Source organism: Aythya fuligula, chromosome 11 (assembly GCF_009819795.1).
Source record: "Aythya fuligula isolate bAytFul2 chromosome 11, bAytFul2.pri, whole genome shotgun sequence".
NCBI classification, from domain to species: Eukaryota; Metazoa; Chordata; class Aves; order Anseriformes; family Anatidae; genus Aythya; species Aythya fuligula.
The window spans coordinates 2,316,539-2,336,127 of NC_045569.1; the positions used below are offsets into that span (position 1 = coordinate 2,316,539).

Genomic DNA, 19,589 nt, shown 5'->3' on the forward strand with positions numbered 1-19,589 from the left:
AACTGAAGTTCCCAGTTCACTTTTGATAAAGTACGAAGTACCTCCCAAAGACTTTTAAATAAAGTCCTGAAAATGGTACAAATGGTTCTGAGCATTAGACGTTTGTCCACAGCATGAAGAGGCTATTATTTACCATTTTAAAACAAAAGCAGGCCCATGGCAAGCATGAACTAAGGCAATAGAAACCAGCTACACATCTCCACACAATTCAGCTGCTTTGTGGCAGATGCAGTTAAACTTCATTCATGAATGTAACCCAGAACAAACATGCACCTTGTTTTCAAAAACTGAGATTATTCATATTCTTAAATGAGTGAAGCCAGTTACAATGGTTATCTCATGTTCAAGAACCAGTTAAAAGTGTATGGAAACCATATCATTACTTCTACAGTTGCACATAAATGCAAATAGGTACATATGAAAAGAGTTCTTGCGTAACGCTAGTAAAAGGCGTTTTGAATACAAGAAAGCTTCTCAGCAGATGCTCTTGTAATGCTTGGAGAGCACCGAGATCTCCCCACACCCATTACCTTTGCAAACAACAACGCAGCTTGGCTTTATAGGAGCAGTCCGGTTGCAAAACACTCTCGAGCACGAATCCAAAGAAAAAGGGCAGAGAACCAGAGGCAGGGCAACAGCAGCTGATGCTTCCCTTCTCCGGCTGGGAAGCCAGTGCTGCAGGAGGAACGCACCCTCCCGAGAGCCCCAGCTGGGCTGCAGCTCCTGCTGCACGGATGTAAGACCCCAAAGCCAGGCCCAGGTCCAGGGGCTTTCTGGGGGTATGCGCAGACACAGGACTGGCAGGGAGGCTGGAGCTGTGCTCCTCAGGTCCTGCTCAGCCTTGGCCGGTAGCTCACAGCCTCAATTCATGAGGCGCGTGCTGAAACATCAGCTGGGACTTCTCTGTCCACTTTAACCTCCAGGCAGAGAAAACAGAACCCCTCTGCCAGATGAGTAAAACCAAGTAGTTTTCTGACAAAAGCTTGCAGTTCTTCTTTTCCCTCCTGTGTCCAGGTAACTCAGTCACTTCACTTTAGAGGGGTCCTGAAGGAGAGTGGGCACAGAGATCTTGTCCAGATTGTGCCAGTGCAAAATAAAAATTCCTATCGCGTGCCTAGGTAACATGCAACCAGCAAAATCTGAGGATCCCTGGGGGTTGGATAGGACCTGCAACCAACCTCACCATCGCTGGCCATGAGGGCAGCCGCCAAGGGGCCAGGGCACAGCGAAAGGCACAGGCAGGCCTGCTGCTGGGCCCTGCGCTCGCTCTGCAGAGACGACTCCTGCCGCTGCCACCTGGAAGCAGTGAGTATGAGAACCTTTCAGAAGAAAACCAAACCCACAATAAATGAAAATATAAAGTTATCAGAAGCTAAAGGTACCAGTGAAGTATGGCACTTTGGTAACCCAATTCGCTCTACTGAGTGAAAGGAGAAAAACAATGAAATAAAGAACTGAAACTTTACTTTCATTGCTTCCTCTAAAAACCTCTTCTCTCCTTTCCACGTGTGTTTTTGAACACAGGATTCCCTAATACACAAAGTTCCCTAAATACACATACATCCAAACTTACCCAAATGCACCTATTTGCAGAACTCTTCTTTTTTGAAATTGAGAATCAAAAGCCTGCCATAAGCTGGGCAAGTTTCTCAGTTTAACACAGAAGATGCTACTGTAGCAGAGACAGCTGAAGACAAAAAGTGTATGTACCATGCTTTGCCCAGTTTTTATGACTTTTGTTTTTCCTCAGCTAAAGCAAGAGTTCCCCATCTTCAGTATTTGTGATGGGATGCTGCTTCCCTCTCATCACAGGAATTAACAGAAAGCAAAGGAAAGGTGACACGAAAGAGGAAAGCTTTTAAATGCTGTCTAGCCAGAAGGCCAGCAGGCTGGTTTCCTCTGGGCTGTACCAAGTTTACTGATGTTAAAAAGCCAGCAGTAAGACACAAATTTTGTTAACTTCAGGCAGCAAATGTCACATGGCAGTTTCTAATTATGTGATCTATGCCAGGATGAAATAGGCACCTTTAATTTATTCAGCTGAAACTGTGTATTTTCTACTGTCTGTAGAAGAGAAAAAAGAGAAAGCAGAAAACAGATCTCCATAGAAACTGGGTTACTAGAGACAGCTGAATCTTCCACATGACACAACCTCACAGATATTACAGTCATCCTGAGAGCGCTAAGCTGCAGCTTTTCATCTGTAGCATCACTGCCTAGCCTTAAATCCCTGCCAAAGAAAGCACCTGGTAAAAAGAACAGGTGGGAGGAAAGAGAAAGATGTTCCTAATTATAAGCACTGAATCATTTCACAACACTCTCACCTCATTAATTTAGCAGAATGATTTGCAAAATCGGATTTTCATTCTATCTTTTATATAATCAGTTGATGTTAAAAACCCGTTGCTTTACAGCCTTTGATGGGATCCAACTCTAAGCAGAAAATAAAGAACTGTCTCTGGTAGAAACAGGAACAAGGCACTCTCTTGAGAAGTGCCTTACTCTTTGATGTCTAATATTCACCCTTCCTTAAAGATCAAGTTTATGACTATGTGAAAATAAGACTAAAATACGATAAACTTCTAGAGACGCTGAATTACAAGTCAGGCATCTAAAAAGGAGACGAAATTCTAGCCTAAAATAGCACTGAAATTTATAATACAATACAACTTACAGCAAGAATCAAGTGAGCTTTACTGAAATTGTGCCTGATGATGGCCACCAAATATATAAATATACCCTCTATAACATTTCAATATAAATTTCAAACCACCTGAACTACTGATAGGGATGATAACAGTATGACTGACTCAAGGAAAGACAGTGAACAAAACTTCAGGTAAATACTGCTACCATTCAGTCGGCAGCGGCCATCGACCAACAGCTGGGCGTTCATGCGGCTGTGCTTTCTCTGAACAAGCTTAGGAAGGGCTCAGAGTGAACACAAGCACACAGACAGGACCGCCCTGAATTCAGAATGAAAAGGAAATAACCAAATTATTTCAAAATTCAGTTTCCTGCCTAGACTCTGTTCCAGCCTCAGCAGAGTGCCGTGAAACACCACCGCCCCACCACCTCCCACGTCAGGCCAAGTACAGAACTGTTGGGCTGCACTCTGGGAAGGGCACCGTGGGCTGCGGAAAGGCAATGCTCAGTGACAGCGATGTCATTGCTCAGAAGAGTTCACAGCAGAAAGAAAAGACAGGACGATGGTTTCATTTCTCACTGGCGGCTCAGAGAGCTTGCTGTATTACCAGAATTTCATATAATAAGAAAATATAATAGAAAATTTCAGTGTTCTCTCATACCTCATGATTTCATCTTAGATCACATGAAGAAATCAGCAGACTATAACAATTATCTATCAAATGAGACCATATGACTCACAAAGCTTCTCTTCTGAAATATTAACCTCTTGAAGTACTAATTGACACTGCTGACAGAACGGAGTCAGACATGTGAGCAGCTCAGCATTCGCTTCAGCCATCAAATAGTTCTTCACTTCCATTGCCTAATCACAATTACAGCAGGAGATACAGCTCTTCATCCAGCTTAACAGCTCTTTTGATATGGACTGAAAGAGTTCAAAAATAATCCATATCCTAACAAAAACAAACAAACAAACAAACAAAAAAAAAACAAAAAAAAAAACACAGAAAAATCAACTCAACAAAGCTGTCCCTAGGTTCTTGGCAAGACCTGCCCGTACATGTGAGCTCATATGACTTGCACTTTAGCAAAGACAACCTAGTTATTCACTTACAGACAGCCTCAAAACCCACAGTCTTTCAGGTGTTAATCAAGAAAACCTTATGACAGACACTGCCTCTCTCTCCTTCAAAAATGACCTTATTTTTGCATAGCGATACAGCAGTTCGTTAATGCCTGGATCAAAGACAGACCGTCAATTTTGGCAGCACTAGCTGAAGCAGCTGACAGAACAGCAACAGCTGGCCAAGGTCAAAATTTGACCAAAATCATTCAGTGTGAACCTGTTACTGACTCTGAACATGGCCACCTGGAGAGAACAGTCTGCATTATTATGATTGAAAAAGGAAAACTGCTTGTTAGTGCCGCATAACTACAAGCCAGAGTACAAACCTGTGAAAAATCATGTAAAACAGTTCAACTTATCTATGAAAAACGCTCACTTGTTAGAAAAGGATCTCCTCAACTGTGTGATTTCCTTGGCTAGGATTGCTCTGAAAACATGATTTGATGCTACTGGAATAATTTGCTTTCAGCTCATATCGTCTCTTAGCCTCTGCTCACAATGCCACCACCACTGATGGTAACTCTGAGCCTAGAAAAACTTAAAACAGGAAAGCTTCATCTTTTGTGCTAATAATACAGGATAATACAGGCAGATGCACATCCAGGTGAGCTTAAGCACAAGCCTGAACTTGACCAGCCTGAATCCCATCCAGAGATCCTGATCGTAACACAAGAGGCAGCAGCAGGTCCCAGTTCTGCCAGTGCTGAAGTCAGTCCAATTTCTGTCAGTCCTCCCAGGTGGAGACAGTCCCAAGGAAGCACTGCATTCCCTGGAACAAACGTTGCTGCTGGTTGCAGTTTGAAAAGAAAGACAAGACTTTACTCTCCTTTTATAAAAACGGCAAGTAACCAGGAAGGATCAGGAAGTAGCCAAAGACATTGCTTAAACGACAAGCAGGCTGCCAAACCTCTCAGAAACTCAGCTAAATTCTTGTTGTGACCTGAGGGAAAGAGCATAATTAACTTTGCAAAAAAATCAAAACAGAAATTATTGATCTTTGTAACAGTAGCATTCTTTTGGAATGGAGTGTATTCTCTGGCTCGTTGCTCAGCAACAGCCATTTATATACCTCTTCTACAGTTTAAGACCTGATATTTATAAAGAATTAATTTGAGAAGGTATTAATATGATATATAGTGGGGTGAGCATCTGTGACTATTTGTATTCATGCTTTATCAGACAAACAATCTCACATAAGTTGTTTTTCTAATAGGAAGATTAAAAGCCCAAAGATATTGCATAAATCTCTGACTCATAGGAAGAGAAATTTCAATCCCCATGTTCCCCAAACTTTTCAGCTATTATTAAGAACTGCTATTCCTTAGACCCGCTGAACTCTGCAGGTACCTTGAATAATATCCAATCGATTTTCTTTTGCACCTAAAATGTACTTTGCATTTTGTGAAGGGTTGAAGAAAGAGAACTCGGCTGAACACTTCTGCCTGCAGCTTCTGCAGTTCCCTCCCTGGGCTTGCCAGGAAAACAGGCAGTCCTGCTGCTTCTTCGCTGCCTTAACGCTGGAAAACCAGCACCTCTCTCTCAAACCTCACTACCCTCACACTGTGCTTAGTTATTATGATAATAACAAATAAAGAGAGTTCTTAGACTTTATTAATTATATAGTTTATTGGACTTTGCTGCTATATCCTTACAAGACCCATAAATTAAATGAATCAGATGGTCAAGTCTCATTTGTACCTTATCGTGCAGCTTGTTTACAACATTTAGTATAAAAGAGCCTTTCATATAACCACAGACTGCTAAGCTGGTAAATTCAGTTGTCCAGAAGAATCATTCACACCAGCAGCTTCTTCTACAAACAGCAACATAAAACATTTTAAGACCAATTTCAAGATGCAGAATTGTGAGAAAATGCATCTTTGAACTGCAGTAGCCTAAAGCCTTCCTCAGAACGATTGTGCTGATACCTTTAAATACTCTTAGATAGAGCTTCCACTGAACTTCGTGGATCAGCAACATCTTCAGCACTTACATAAGCAGAACCAGAAGGGGACAGAAAGACAACACACAGAGCCACGGGAGAACACAGGACCTGGGGGACCAGGAGGGCAGAGGGCAGGCCCGAGGGCCCACAGACACCTCACCAAGCGCGACTCTTGACATGGGTGCGGGCAGTGATATCCAAACTTACCCTTAGATAAACCAGCAGGAAACGAGTCACGAACAACAACAAATAGCGCCACCGAATGCTTCAGTCGTTTAACCAGGGCTCAGAGTTAAATCAATGCTGTTACAGGACAAGCGTGGAGACAGACCTCAAGGGGCACCAAAATTCTGAAGTGCTGAGGGGAGCTCTGGTACTGCTACCTGAAAGTTCACACAGCTTCACACTGGAACACAGCTGACACAGACAAGGCCTGAGTACTGCCGTCTCCACTGAGGAGCAGACGCCTGCACAGAAAGTCAGGGGTTCTAAGGGGTTCTTAGAACTCTTCACAAAGAACTGCAAATGAAGAGTAAGCTCACGACAGCTGAGCAGTGTAGCCATGAAACCAATAAATACAAGAGGTCTCCAGAGCTGGAAGTCGTACATTTATTTTTAACTATCACTGTCACTGCAGAGATGAATTTAAGAAAAAATAACCTAACAGTTGGAGCAAGTAAACCGAGCCCGGCAGCGTGGTGCACCTCTCTGCAGAGCTAACCAGCCAGGCAGGCTCTCCTCAGGTTGCTCCAGGTGAAACCTGACTGAAAACGTACCCGTGGCTGCACGTACAGGTGCAGTGCCTCTGCCCGCACCTCCCTCTGCTCCTCACGGCCACCGCCAGCCAGCAGCCTCGGCCACGCAGCGACTCTGATGGCGTTCAGGCGGAGGAGAGGAGACAAGGGGCAGTGCCGGCCGAGCCTGTGGCCACTGCCTCCGAGGGATGAGTGCTCCAGCAACCCGCAGCCATCAACGGCCAGCTACAGCAATTAGTGCTAACAAAAGCCGGGGATCAGCCTAGGCTGGGGTGCAACTGCTGCCGTAGCAGGCTGCTAACCCCTCTGAGTGGGCCCAGCAGCCTGGTGAGCCCAGGGGTGCCTGCAGGCAGCAGCATGGCCCAGCGCAGGCACAGCGAGCAGTACCACGGGAGCAGGGTGGTGTTCAAAGGACGGCTGAGGTCTCGGGGCCTACCAGCATCCTACAAAGAACTGCTGTGGCACAAATTACAACTAGTTGGCCATCGGGAAAACATCCACGGACTTACATTGATGGGAAACTTCACTTTACTTTGAAGTGATATATACATAAAAAAAAAAAAGCTAAATCCCAAACGCAGCGTGTATATACATGCTGCTACAGGCAAATCCGGTCAGCAAACAGAAATATATATATTTTTTCCATTTCTTTAAATACTAAAATTATTAGTAACCTTTCTACTGAACTTCAGAGAAAGTGATCCCTGTGGAAACCCGCACACTGGGAGTGACATCAAAGCCAGAAAACCTAGCATCTTACTTTGTACTATCAAACCTATCAAAGAAGAGTTACATTTCTGGGTTAGGCTTGATACGACCCTGAAAAATAGGATTTGAAGAGTTAACACCCACAGAATGAACTTCACGTAAATTTTCTTTAAAAACATGACTTTCTACATTTTATGTTGACTGTACTTGACCTTCTCTTTAAAATGTCTTAGAAAGAGACAGATTTGGTTTGTAATTAGTCATTATCATACCACACAATATTTTATCCATCAAACTGCTGCCCATTTGAACAACGCTCTAAGGCGCTGCTTGCAGTATCAGCCTTTGGCAGCTCCTGTTCCATTTCGCAGCTCCCCTTCCACACCTGGTTCTCCGGCCCTCCACGAGAGCCATCTCCAGCGAGCTGCTGCTAACATCTGTTATTCTGTGAATTATTCCGCATGCGATGCCCGTAGTGCACACAGCTGAAACCCACTGCACATCTAAGGGAAGTCACATGCAGTGCTGCTTCGGGACATTACGACTCCGACCACGTTTCTGACTGGGCTTAACTAAGGCTGTATCAGCAGCTACATGAAGACAAAACGCGTCTGAGTGCCTGGGGAGGCTGACAGAGCCGCCAGCCTGGCGGGCAGGCTGGAAGCTCGGTGCAGGCACAGCGTTCTGCCTTCCTCACTGCCTTCCTCGCTGCTCTGCGGCTCCCGCCTTGAACTCGGCATTCTTCTCAAGAAATGTGTGCTGTCATATAAGTCAGGCCTAAAAGCAAATTAAGTCAATGTTTAAGAAAATGTTGCATTTGAAACAGTTTTGATTCCTAGATCTGGCTCAGAAAAGTCGGCACCTACAGCTAGATCGAAACCGTGAGTGCTTCAGTCATTGCTTGAGACACAAAGAGAAAACGAACTTTTTAAATAAGCACAGTAAAATCAGCAAAAACATTGAGCAGAAGTGTAACGCCCATCCCAGACTAAGCAACAGAAAACTACCCTGAGTTCTGACACATGTAAAACTTAGCTTTGGTTCTAATCCACATAAAGAGGTACACGGTATATTGCATTTCACCCCACACGTCAAAATGAAGGCCAAACAGTGCTAGTATGCTAGTGATTTCAGAAAGAAGTTAATTACCAGTCTGCCCTAAAATACCTCCTCATTCATCCAACCTGAAAAACATGTTACAACAGTTGTAGAATAGTGGCCACAAGAAACTAAGGGCAAATGAAAAACTGCAGCCATCCCCTGAATATTAAGCTCATAAAATGTGTTGCATTGAAGAACTAATATTAGGAAAAGGATGCATGATTTCATCTGCTTTCACTGAGTGTTGCGGGTATATTACTAAAACACTCCAACTTAAAAAAAAAAAAAAAAAAAAAAAGCCAATACTTAAAGAATACACAGAAAAATTATTCAGCATGTCATGACTAAATTTATGGGTGCCTGAATGAGGCTTTTGTTTTAATACTAAGAGAATGCAAGTCACAATACAGACTTCACGGCATAACTATTGCTGACATAAATACTACTTCCAGACCATGGAAGACCCTCATGTTTCTCACATATTTTTATATGTTGATGTCATGTGACATAACATTGATTTCCTTTTCTCAACTTCTTAAATGGATTTAATATCTTAAAGAAGCATTTTTAAATTATTTTCCCAAAAGCTTCTGGAAACTCCACCTACAGCAGGCAGGATAAGCGAGTCATTTCTTGCAACACACTGAGCAACCCAAGTTTTGCTTCGGGGAAGAAGCGGCTCCCAGCACTGGCTGCAGCTGGCTGTTCATCTTGGGTTCATATGCGCTGAAAGAGGAAGCGTTGTCTTTTGTCTCTGTGGCAGTGCTTCAGCAGAGAGCCATCTGCATCTCTGTGATGAGATTATTTGGTGTATCTAACACTCCCTTAGACAGGAAGGAAAAACAAAGGCTTGCATTGAGCAGGCAGATGCACTGAGCCGTGCTGTGCTATGGCGCTGGAGTTTGACAGAAGAAGTTATTGAGAAAAAGAGCAGAGGAGCCACAGCTGATCACCTAGCTGGCAGAGGAGACGTAAGGATGGATTTTCTGGTATCTGTAAAACATCCGGAGTATGGACAATTGCTGATTAACTGTGAAAACTTTAAAAGTTAATAAGTTAAAAATGGAAGGAAAGATGTTTGGTATAGACTTCGACAGTGGGTAAGGCTGTACTTTCCTGAGCATCTTTCTGGCACACTGGGATCAAGTCCAAACAGACCTCCTTCTGTTTTTGCTTGAGAAGAGTCACATTAACAGTAAATACCTGCTGGGCGTTATAAAAATCCAGAACTGCAAACCACCACACTGTTAGTCCGTAACTGGTAATTTTTCGTTACAACTATACAGAAGCACCAGGCTGAGATGCAAGTGTATGAAAACAGAGCTTTTAGTGCTTTTGCCCGATTTATTCAGGGAAAGCCAGTTTTACTCAGCTAACCCAAAGCTTGATTCTGCCAGTATAAGGCCAAGTCTACGCCTTGCTGCGACGCCGTTAACAGCACCCTGACACCAGCGAGGCACTCCACGAAGCAGTATTCTGCCTCCCCATTTTCTTATGGGAGGCTGACAGCACATCCACGCACAAGGAAGCTACAAACGGTGCAAGCAACCCCACAAGTCTCAACGCAAAGCCCGCGGGCAGAGATGCATCCACCAGGCGCCCCTCGCGAGAGCTGGGGGAAGCTGCAGAAGCGGGGTCAGTGGCTGCAGCACCACCCTGAGCAGTGCTTGGGAGGGAAGCATGGCACCTGCCCCTGCCACCCCAACCAGAAGGGCTCCAGCGAGCAGCTCTAACCTCCAGCTGCACGAGGGACTGGGAACAGCTCCATGTTGGCGAGGGCACCGAGACCAACACCCTTCACCTTCTCTGGAGTTTCTGCACCATGTTTAGTCTTACAAAAACTATTGTGCTCCTCTTTTCTGCGAGTGCTGCGTATTCGACAGCTAGCAAAAAGTTTGTTGCCTTTGTATTTCCAGCACATGATTACCAGAATGAAGGGACCCACCCTGACATCACCCGCTAACAACTGCGAATGCTTTTCCACATATAAGTTCTTCCAACAATGTCCTAAACAATCAAACCATTGTCTGGAATATTTGAAAAACGTCTTCCATATATGTAAGCCAATATTCTATTGAATTTAAACCTTTATTAATAAGCTATTATGTTAATAAGCTGTTATATGCTTGGCTCAACGGCCTTCGCCTACGTTAAAACCAAGAAAACAACCAAACACGTTCTACTTACTTTGACATACATGTAGTCTAATCCATCTATTTCCATCCCAGATCTCTCATAACACAGATTTTCAGCACTTCTCCAGGCAGTTGGTGTTTCCTTTCCAGACAAAACAGGCTTAACCTCCATGGAAAAGATTTCCATCTCTCCTTTACTGGTGTACGCTAACTCATGAGGCAACTTGGGAATCTCTCGCTGGTTCCCTCGGCAAAACAACTGAGGTCATCTGCTTTAAAGATATGTATGAATAACCCACAGAGCCTGCAGAGAGCAACGTGTGACAAGCCGTGGTGGGGCCGTGAATTCCCCCATTGTTAGACTGACTCATAATATTTTAGTTTCTTTCTCCAGCTCTACAAAGAGCAAGAGTGTCCTCCTGTAAATCACTATGTAACAGCTAAATTCCGTTGGCTTGGGATTATCAAACAGAAGAATTCAAAGACGCTGCTAATAACTGCAGCAAGACTTCATCATTTTTCATACCCATTTACAAGGGAGACCATATGGGCATGTGAATCTCTCAAATAAGTATCTGTTCTTCTATATTTAGAACCAGGCTAGAAGCATGCAGCTTGCATCTAACCACGGAGCAACCCTATGAAACTTTACACGACACGGCACAAGTCGTACTTTCTGCTGTGTTTGCTACTGCACGGACAGACCCGGAGCTCTTTGCGTTTAATTTTAAAAACGGGACTCTCATCAAACGAAAGCGAAAGCAGCCCAGAAGAGTCTGCTTTCAACCATCTCCATTGTCTCCTAAGAACTAAGTCAATGCAGCAAGCCAATTATCCTGTTAATTACCGGTGGCATCTGTTGTTTGATGTGAATTAGCCTGACAGCCTCACCTGTAGCTGGGTCAGAAGGCAAAAGCGAAGACGTGATCAGCAGCCTGAGAGCGGGGCGGCCGCCTCCACGCCGCTCAGCCCGCGGCCACAGCTTCGCCAGCAGCTCCGCGGCGCCTGCAGCGGCTCCTCACGCCGCAGCCCTTCGGCCTGGCAGCAGGCGAGGCGGGCGAGCCTCAGCAATAGGAACGGGTGCTGTTTTCAACACGCTCGAGAAAAAAGGAGATGAAGCAGTTGGACCGGACTTTGCAGCAGACGTTAAAGGCACCTGTGAGCGATCCTCGCTGCTCGTCTGCCAGCTCAGTCGTGACACCGCTCCCTCAGACCTTTCACTGATATATCTGGTTATTTGCTTTTGGATCTCCCTGTCCTGCAGCACTAGAAGGAGCTTTACCCGGCCTGAGTACCTCTGTGGCACTGTTACTGAAAGGGAGCTGTGACAATGCTTGCTAGTGTCCCAGACTAACGGGACAAAGAAATTAAATCCAGGCCACTAAGGAAAACAGATGGTGTAAAGACAGAAGATGTCTGCTAGTATAAGTAATCCACTTTCGCTTTCTTCAGAGTTTGCATTAAAATTCACAGATACTCCCATTAACAGTTGGGTCAGGATGTGCAACCCACAGGCATCCAGCAGGAGTGAAGCCCTTAAACTCATCGGTGTGCCCAAAGCTTCCTGCCTTTACTTTCTGGCTGCTTAATGCACGCTCCAGCAAGCAGGGACCTCCTCTGATGCCATCACACCAAGTACTTACCTCTTTTCCAACCTTTTGGCCAGTGCTGATCTCTATTTTATAATTTACTTGCAAATAAAAAGAGCCAAACATACAGAAATAAAACTACTAAATACTGTGCCTAACTGACAGCAGGTTGCAAAGAAGTTGCATCGTGCCAGAAAAGGAGTGGGCTAGGAGTGGCCAGGAACAGTAAGATGCCCAAATCAAGATGATCAGCTTGGTAACCCCGAAGGTTTTTGCATTTACACAGCACTGGGTAGCTCAGGTTATCCATCCACACAGCACTGCCCGTCGGGCTGCTGCCTGCAGCAAGGTGAGAAAGGGGCTGTGCTAAGGGTGAGAGGACTCAGACTCCCCAGGATAGCGCGGCACTGGGAAAGAAGCTCCTCCTGAAAACATACTCTTGCCATTAAATACTGAATTTAGGTTTAAGCAGACAGGTTCTCACTTACTGCAACCCTGCATACACAGAGCTGAGCACCAAGAACTTGAGAAGGAAGTATCCCAAGGATATTTTTTCATTTGTTTTCCTGCACAGATTATTCTGGGCAGGTGTACGACAGCAAAAATATTTCTCTGCTGTAAGAGGAAATAGAAGGTCAAAGCCCCAGTCTTGCAGATTTACATGCTTGATTTCAAAGCATAAAATTAAGCAACAGGATTACTGACACTGGATGAAGATAAATCTTTGCAGGATCACAGCTAAGCACAGCCAAGCACTTCTGGGAACATGGGGAAATGATGCAGCCCTAAGCAAGGCTAGCACAGAGCTTGGCATGGGCATGGAAGTGCTGGTGTCTGCCCACAGCCCTAAAAGCCTCACCACTGGCATCAGCGATCGAGGCCGAAGCAGCCCCCTCGTGCAGCTCTCCGTTCTGGGTGCAGCTCAGAAGTAAAGCAAAAAATGGCTGTCCACAGAGTTCAGCGCAGCTTGAATTCTGTCTCCCGTGTCCTTTAGGTGCATTCCTACTTGTTTAACAGTTTTTATACAAATTTAAGCTAACCAAACCCTTTGAAGCATCATCCCCCAAGACAAAACCAGCTGAACTGGAACGTAAAGGTTGGCCTAGCTGTTCGTGGAGGTCTTTCCCAACCATGATTCCATGAAAAACACGCATCTGTTGTGGTGTGTCATGAGTCAGACTACGGTCTACGACTAAAACTTCAGCGAAAGAACAGTCTGATGGAAGAGGAGAAAGCCAAAGTCGAAGACATGCAGAACATTTCCAAGAAACACAGGTTTATTCTGGCCCCAAACTATTTGCTGCAACAAGAACCAGCGATTACTAATGGGAAATATGAATTCCTTCCTCGCTACTTCAGCAGCAGGGAAGATGTGCAGGAGATGACAGCACTGCTCTGACCCGTCCCAGTGGCTCGGTGCTGCTCTACCCAGCCGGCAGCAGCAGCGCTGCCTCCCAGCCCCGCTCCCAGCCGTGGCAGTGCTTCGGCCAGAGCCCGGCGTGCTGCACGCAGCGGTGAACACGGCTGTGCTGCAGTGAGCACCTGATAGCCCGCAGATAACCTCTGCACTTCCAAGCACACAAATCAGAACTGCAAACAAGGAGCGCCCGGGCGCGTGCTCCTGCACACGCACAGGTGTCAAGGTTCGGGAATACAAGCCGTCCTCCCATCAGTTCTTTTAAGGCTCGTTTAGTGCATGTTCGGGGTGTTCAGGTAATGAAATCGGAATGGAAAGGAAGCCCTCGGCACGCACCACAGGGCCGGCGTCCCCACAGCCTGCTGTGGAGGCCGGCCAGAGGCAGGGGCAGTGCCCCCGAGCTGCCCATGGACAGCAGGCTGCCTGCTGCGCTCGGCTCTGCCCTCCGGCAGCGACACCACCTGGTTTTACTGTCACTTCTTGCTTTCCTTCCTAATCCCATTACGAATGGACCATCCGAAAACAGATCTTGTGACACTGGAAGCTTCTGTGGTGTCCTCCACTTCGGCCAGTTCCATGAGCAACTTTCAACAGCTTTCTTTAAAATGCTTTCTTTAACTCTACAGAGATTAAACGATGAGCCTCATTCAAGCGACAGACAAGTGGCTTTGGTGCTGAAGCACGTGGAAAGGATCGGGCTACCAAGGGCGCCAGGAGGAGATCCTGCAACCCACCTGCTGGCCCTTCCACCTCCACCGGGAGCTCGGTGGCTCGCCCAAAGGTAAGGGTGGTGGCTGCACAGCTCCGCACACAGCAGGAGCTCAACAGCACTTTATCTGATCATTTATTTATCTAAAAAATAATAGGAATCCATTACCTAAGCCATCTGGCACATGTTATAAAATCAAGGCAGTAGAAACAGACAGACAATAACCAGTGGCAGCTCAGTGCACAGACATTGCTACTGTGCAAGGACTGCTGACAAATTTGCAGGGGACCCCACATAATCCACTAATCTTAGAAAGTAAATGTTTTAACACGAGACTTGGAGAATTAAGTAAATGACCAATTATTACAAATGGGAGCTTCGTAATTCTTCTTACATGCAATAAAGAAAATTCACAGAGCTTTCAAGATAAGGTCTGTACCAAAAGACATATCTATTATTTTGAGTTTAAGGTTGTGTCTCCTCTCCCCCAAAACGATCTCCCAGTGATGCTCCACATTCAGTGCTGCATTATGCCCATGGGATGCACCCTCCCAAAAACCACCTGCGGACCGAGAGAAGCTTTCACGAGCAGCCTGGAGCCACCTGGCCATGGCCCCGTGCCGAGGGTGACACTGCGTGTCCCCAAGCACGCTGTGGGCCAGGGGACGTGGGACGCTCTGCTCCTCGGCCCTCTGCAGTGGAACTGGCTCAGGCTCTGACCCTCACCGGTTCTGCCTCCCAAGGCTCACGCTTCTTGTACCAAGAATGATAAATTGCTGATGTATCACAGAAGTGTTGGTGAAAAACTAAGGTTTTTTTCAGTTTCCCTGTGGCTGGTGTCTGACCACAGGCTTTTATTTATTTATTTATTTATTTATTTATTTATTTATTTATTTATTACAAAAACATACCAAAACATCAAGCTCAGGCTAAAGCAAGCATCGTTAGACAGCTGGGTAATTACATAATCCAGTGCCTTCTGCTTACGGGCAAGGGGAGCAGAGCTGCTGCACACAGCTGTGACACTCCGCTCCCACCACTTTTACTCCAGCAGCAGGGCAGGTCCCCAAAGCAGAAAGGCGCCTGAAATGTCCCCGCTGCTGCTGTGTTAGTTTTCGAAGACCAGAGGCAGAGACAGAGTAGCAAATACCCCATGAGAGCCTACCATCACTTACAGATGCGACTGCTGCCCAGCACCTCTGATTTCTACGCCAGGCTCACCGCGTACAAAGCGTTACAGCCAGGCGAGGAGCACCCCGGTGGGAAGCTGCCTGCAGTCGGGCCCAGTGCTGAGGAGCGAGCACGGTGCGAGGGAGCCAACTCCAAACACGTCAAGGCCCTGTCCTCAGGACTGAGGCAGCTGCCCGCAGACAGTGCCGGCAACGCCACAGCAGGCTTCTTGCGACGCTGGGAACTGCACAAGCGGCTTTTTGTCCTGTGCAGTTCCCTCCGACACTTCCCTAAGTCCGTGTAACGCTACAAACCCCCAGCCTGCACCGTTTCAAGGACAGAGCACCAGAACTGAAGCCTGGCCACTGAGTTCAGCTTGCCCAGGCCGCCGGCCTGCAGTGAGAACTGGTTAGGGCTTCCCTTGGTGCTCCTTTTCTGCCCCCTGTAACCACAACCGGACCGGCTAGCTGCCCCAGCCTGCAAGATGCTGGAAAGGGAAGGAAGTATTGGTAACAGCAAGGATGAAATGAACAAATGAGTTGAAAAATAAATAAATATGCTGAACCCAGCCATACAAAACCAACACTGACATCCCCCTAAGAGGGCAAAGCAACATGCTGTAGGAGAACACAGCATAAAGCAGGAACAGCTCAAACCAGGGGAGAAAAGGAAGAAAATGGAGAACAAAAACGACTTCATGATGCTGAATCTCCATTCCAATCTGAAAAGCGGAGGCACAAACACAGTGCCTGATCTATTTTAACTTCAGTGTGCAGGTAATGAGCACGTGCCGAGGATGGTTTTGCACAAACCCGAACGCAAGACCATGAAGTCTGTCACTGCAAGTGGTGGTGCGGCCAGGGCAGAGGAGTCAGATGAGGCCCAGGGCTGGGCAAAGCATTCTCACTTGTTCTTCATTTCCAAGGAAGGCAGACAAAAGCCAACACATGGCCCAGATGGTCCCTACAGATTTCCATGGGTCAGCCCAAGCAGATACCTATCTGCTGTTGGTCAACAGCTATGAAACGCTGATTCCTTACGTCTGAGTACTGTTCAGTGGGGCTACAACTACTCATGAAGCACACCCCAATTCTACTCAGTTTGTATCCAAAGTCAAAGAACCAAAACTTTCAAAAATTACCTTACAGTAGGACTACTGATCTCCCATTGACAGCTTCTCAACAGGACAAGTGAAACATAGCTCAGGAGCACAAAACACATCTAATAACAATGCCTGGGACACAACCCACGGAGCAGTTTTGAACTGCTGCGCCCCAAAATTGAAGCCTTCGAGCAGAATCCGTATTTGCTGCATTGCTGGGAGCAGGAACACAAAGCAGAGCATGGTTCAGTCCCATTATTCACAATTAGCTTGTGCCAATCCTTTAACTTCAATTCAAATTTCCAGATTAACTACAGGGATGCACAACAATGAGGCTGTCTATACGGTCACCGAGTTTAAATATACACCTGCATGAATCAAAGGAACGGGATTTTCATAGGAGTGCCGTGACTTCTTTGAAAACGCATAGCCCTGGTTTCTAACAAAAAAAAAAAAAATTGAGCATGAGAAAGTACGGCTTCCTTTATACTATTTCAAGAAGGCCCATGTGGTTGGGATGGTGGGTGCTACGTTTACACTGGCCTGCAAAGCCGCCAAGCTTGATGGCTTTAGAGCGGTTGTTAACAGAGCTGGACGGGTGTAGCGCAGAGCAGAGAGCCCCACTGCTGCCAGCAGCGAGAGGAGGGTGACTGACACCTCCACCGGGCTCGGAGGAACACAGCCACCAGCACAACCCCAGCAAGGGTGAGCATCCAGCTCCGGTGCTTCAGGACACGCAGAGGCACACGCAGTAACGACGTTCTGCAAATTCATACCCTGCTGCACGTGCCAGCAAAAGGCATGTGCCAGTAATGCCACATGCTGAGGTCGATGTTACAGTGGAAGGCCTGGTACTTTAAGGAGCTGTCCTGAATGACGATCCTGGCTGCGCCTGCCAGCATAAAAACGATGTGAAAGTCATGCTTTCTGTGCCTACGTATGGCTCAAAAGAGGACAAGAATAGCCTCTCGTGTGAGAGGAAAGCACAGAAGCAATCTTGCTGACCTTGGTCATCCAGCAAGTCCTCTCCTGGAGGATGACACCTGCAGTGGTTTTACTTGGTGTTTGCTCGTGTAACTGCTGCACGCTACGACCATAAATCCATTACTTCTGTTACTCCATCAAGGATGAGGTCTGTTGCCACTACGTGTGGAGGTACTGACTCGATTAAGCAGCACGAAGGCTTTTCCTGGGGAAAAAGCAGGCACCGAGGGGAAGAATGCAAAGAGGCTCTGGTGAACCCTTGGCAGCTTTCCTGGCCGGTTTGCCTTCCCTGCCCCTGGAAGGGGCACGAGCTTCTCCCCAGGCCCCGAGACAACGGGACAGCCATGGTTTTGGGGCAGGAAGGGTTTAACCATCTAGGAAGTGAATTCAAGGTCAGACGGTGTTTGAAATTAAAATAAAGTCTTTCTGAATAACTCCTCCTGAGAGAGGTCAATTCCGTTGTAAGGACATTCACCGAGAGAGAAACCAAGACCAACTTTCCAACGCAGCGCCTGGCATGGCTGAGCTCTGCCGAGAGCTTGGGACCAGCTCCGTGGTGCCGCTGCTCTTCAGGCCAGCACAGGATCGTCCTCCCCGTTGCAAAGCCAGCTGGTGGAGATACTCGTCCATGAGCGGACCCACGAGGTGCCTCGTGTGCACTCATTTGCTTGAGGCGCCGTAGGGCAGGCAGCTCGCTCCCTCGCCCGACACGAGCACCGTGCGGATCCGCTGCGGCCCTGCGCGATGCCACGGCCGGGCGGGACCAGCGCGGGGAGCCCCTCGAGCCCCACGAGCAGGCGGCCTCCAGCCTCCAGCCTCCAGCCTCCTTCCCTCCCTCCCTGCACAGGGAGGCGGCCGGGAGCTACCTCAGGAGAACCGCACGAGGCTGCTGGCGGTGCCGACGGCCGCACGCGGAGCTCCGGGCGTTTGGGAAGAGCTCCGGGAGGCTTCAGGCGCTGTCCGGCGGTGCTGGGGGCTGCTGCCCGGCGCCCCTTCCCTTCTGCCCTGCCCTTCCAGCCATCGCCCGGGGACAAACCCCAAACCCAGCGCTCGGCCGCCCCCGGCCCCGCGGGGAGGAGCCGTGCGGGCCCAGCTGCGAGGCTCCGGCCCCCGCAAGGCGAAGCCCCCCGGGCGCAGCCCCCCCCCCCCCCTCCCCCTCCCCCTCCGGCACCGCCCGGGCCCGCAGGGGCTGCGCAGCCGCCGCCCCCCGCAGCGCCCCCCCCGGCCCCGCTGTCCCCGGGCGGGCCCCGCGTGGAGCCGAGGGCCCGGCCGCGGCCCCCTCCTCCCGCCGGCCCTACCTTGGTGTACAGCTCGGAGGCCGCCATGGCGGCGGGCGGCGGGCGGAGGATGCTCAGGAGGCGGCGGGGCGGCGGTGGGGAGCCATGGCGCTACCTGCCGGGCTGCGGGGCCGCCGCTCTGTGCATTGTGGGAGCGCGGCGGGCGGGCGGGCGGCGCTGCCTCCCCCCGGCGGGCGGGGAGCCGCGGCCCGGCCCCGCCGACACCGCCCCGGCCCTCGGGGGCTGTGGGCGGAGGGGCGAGGGCCGAGGGGAGCCCCCCGGGGGAAACGGGGCCGGCCCCCGGCACGCAGCTCCCCGCGGCGCCGAACCGTCCTCAGAGAGACGGCGGCAGCCCTCCCCCCCCCCCCCGGGTTGGCTTCCGTGTCAAAAGGGAATGAAATAAAAAGCAGAAGCCGCGTCCCGGCTGGGGCTGCAGGGAGCTCGGTGGTTTTGTGAGTCATTGCCGGCTGCTTTCTGCAGCTCCCGCTGGGGCAGGAGGTGCCGGCGTGGCAGCGGCGAGCCCCTCTCCCCCTCTCGCGTGTGCGCCCCGCCGGCTCCTGCAGTCCCAAACACACCCAGAGGCACCAGATGCTTTTGCCACAACCTCCACGCAGATGCTTCGAGTTTTTAATCGATATCATCTCTGCGCAAAATTCAACCCTCTCAACAACAGCTTCGTGTTCAGTGGGCAGTACCTGGCCTCCCCCAGAGACCTGCTGTGAGCGTCAAAGAAAACAGCACCAACGGAGAAAACCAGCCATGAAAGAGATGGGCGAGCTGCCCAGAGTCACACACCAAGTTGCTGACAGCCAGGAGTGAAAATAAAGCTCTCGACTCCCCTGATAAATGGTGCAATAGGTGCTAAAATTTAGCTGTGCATCGCTGCTGCTATGTGAAAGCATTTAGAGAGTGGAGCAAGCAC

The 19,589-nt window shown here is 48.5% G+C and overlaps 1 protein-coding gene across 4 annotated transcripts in view; it reads right to left on the reverse strand.

The window, feature by feature from the left end:
• MYO5A (myosin VA) overlaps positions 1 to 18,777 on the reverse strand; it is a 101,944-nt gene extending 83,167 nt beyond the window's left edge. For 2 of the 4 annotated variants that reach the window (XM_032195077.1, XM_032195076.1), the window contains exon 1: positions 18,689 to 18,777. In XM_032195077.1, the coding sequence (XP_032050968.1) occupies positions 18,689 to 18,715 (27 nt within the window). In that variant the 5' untranslated portion in view covers positions 18,716 to 18,777. The remainder of the gene's footprint in view (positions 1 to 18,688) is intronic. The other 2 variants (XM_032195074.1, XM_032195073.1) reach the window with 1 other exon arrangement.
• Between the last annotated feature and the right edge of the window lie 812 nt (positions 18,778 to 19,589).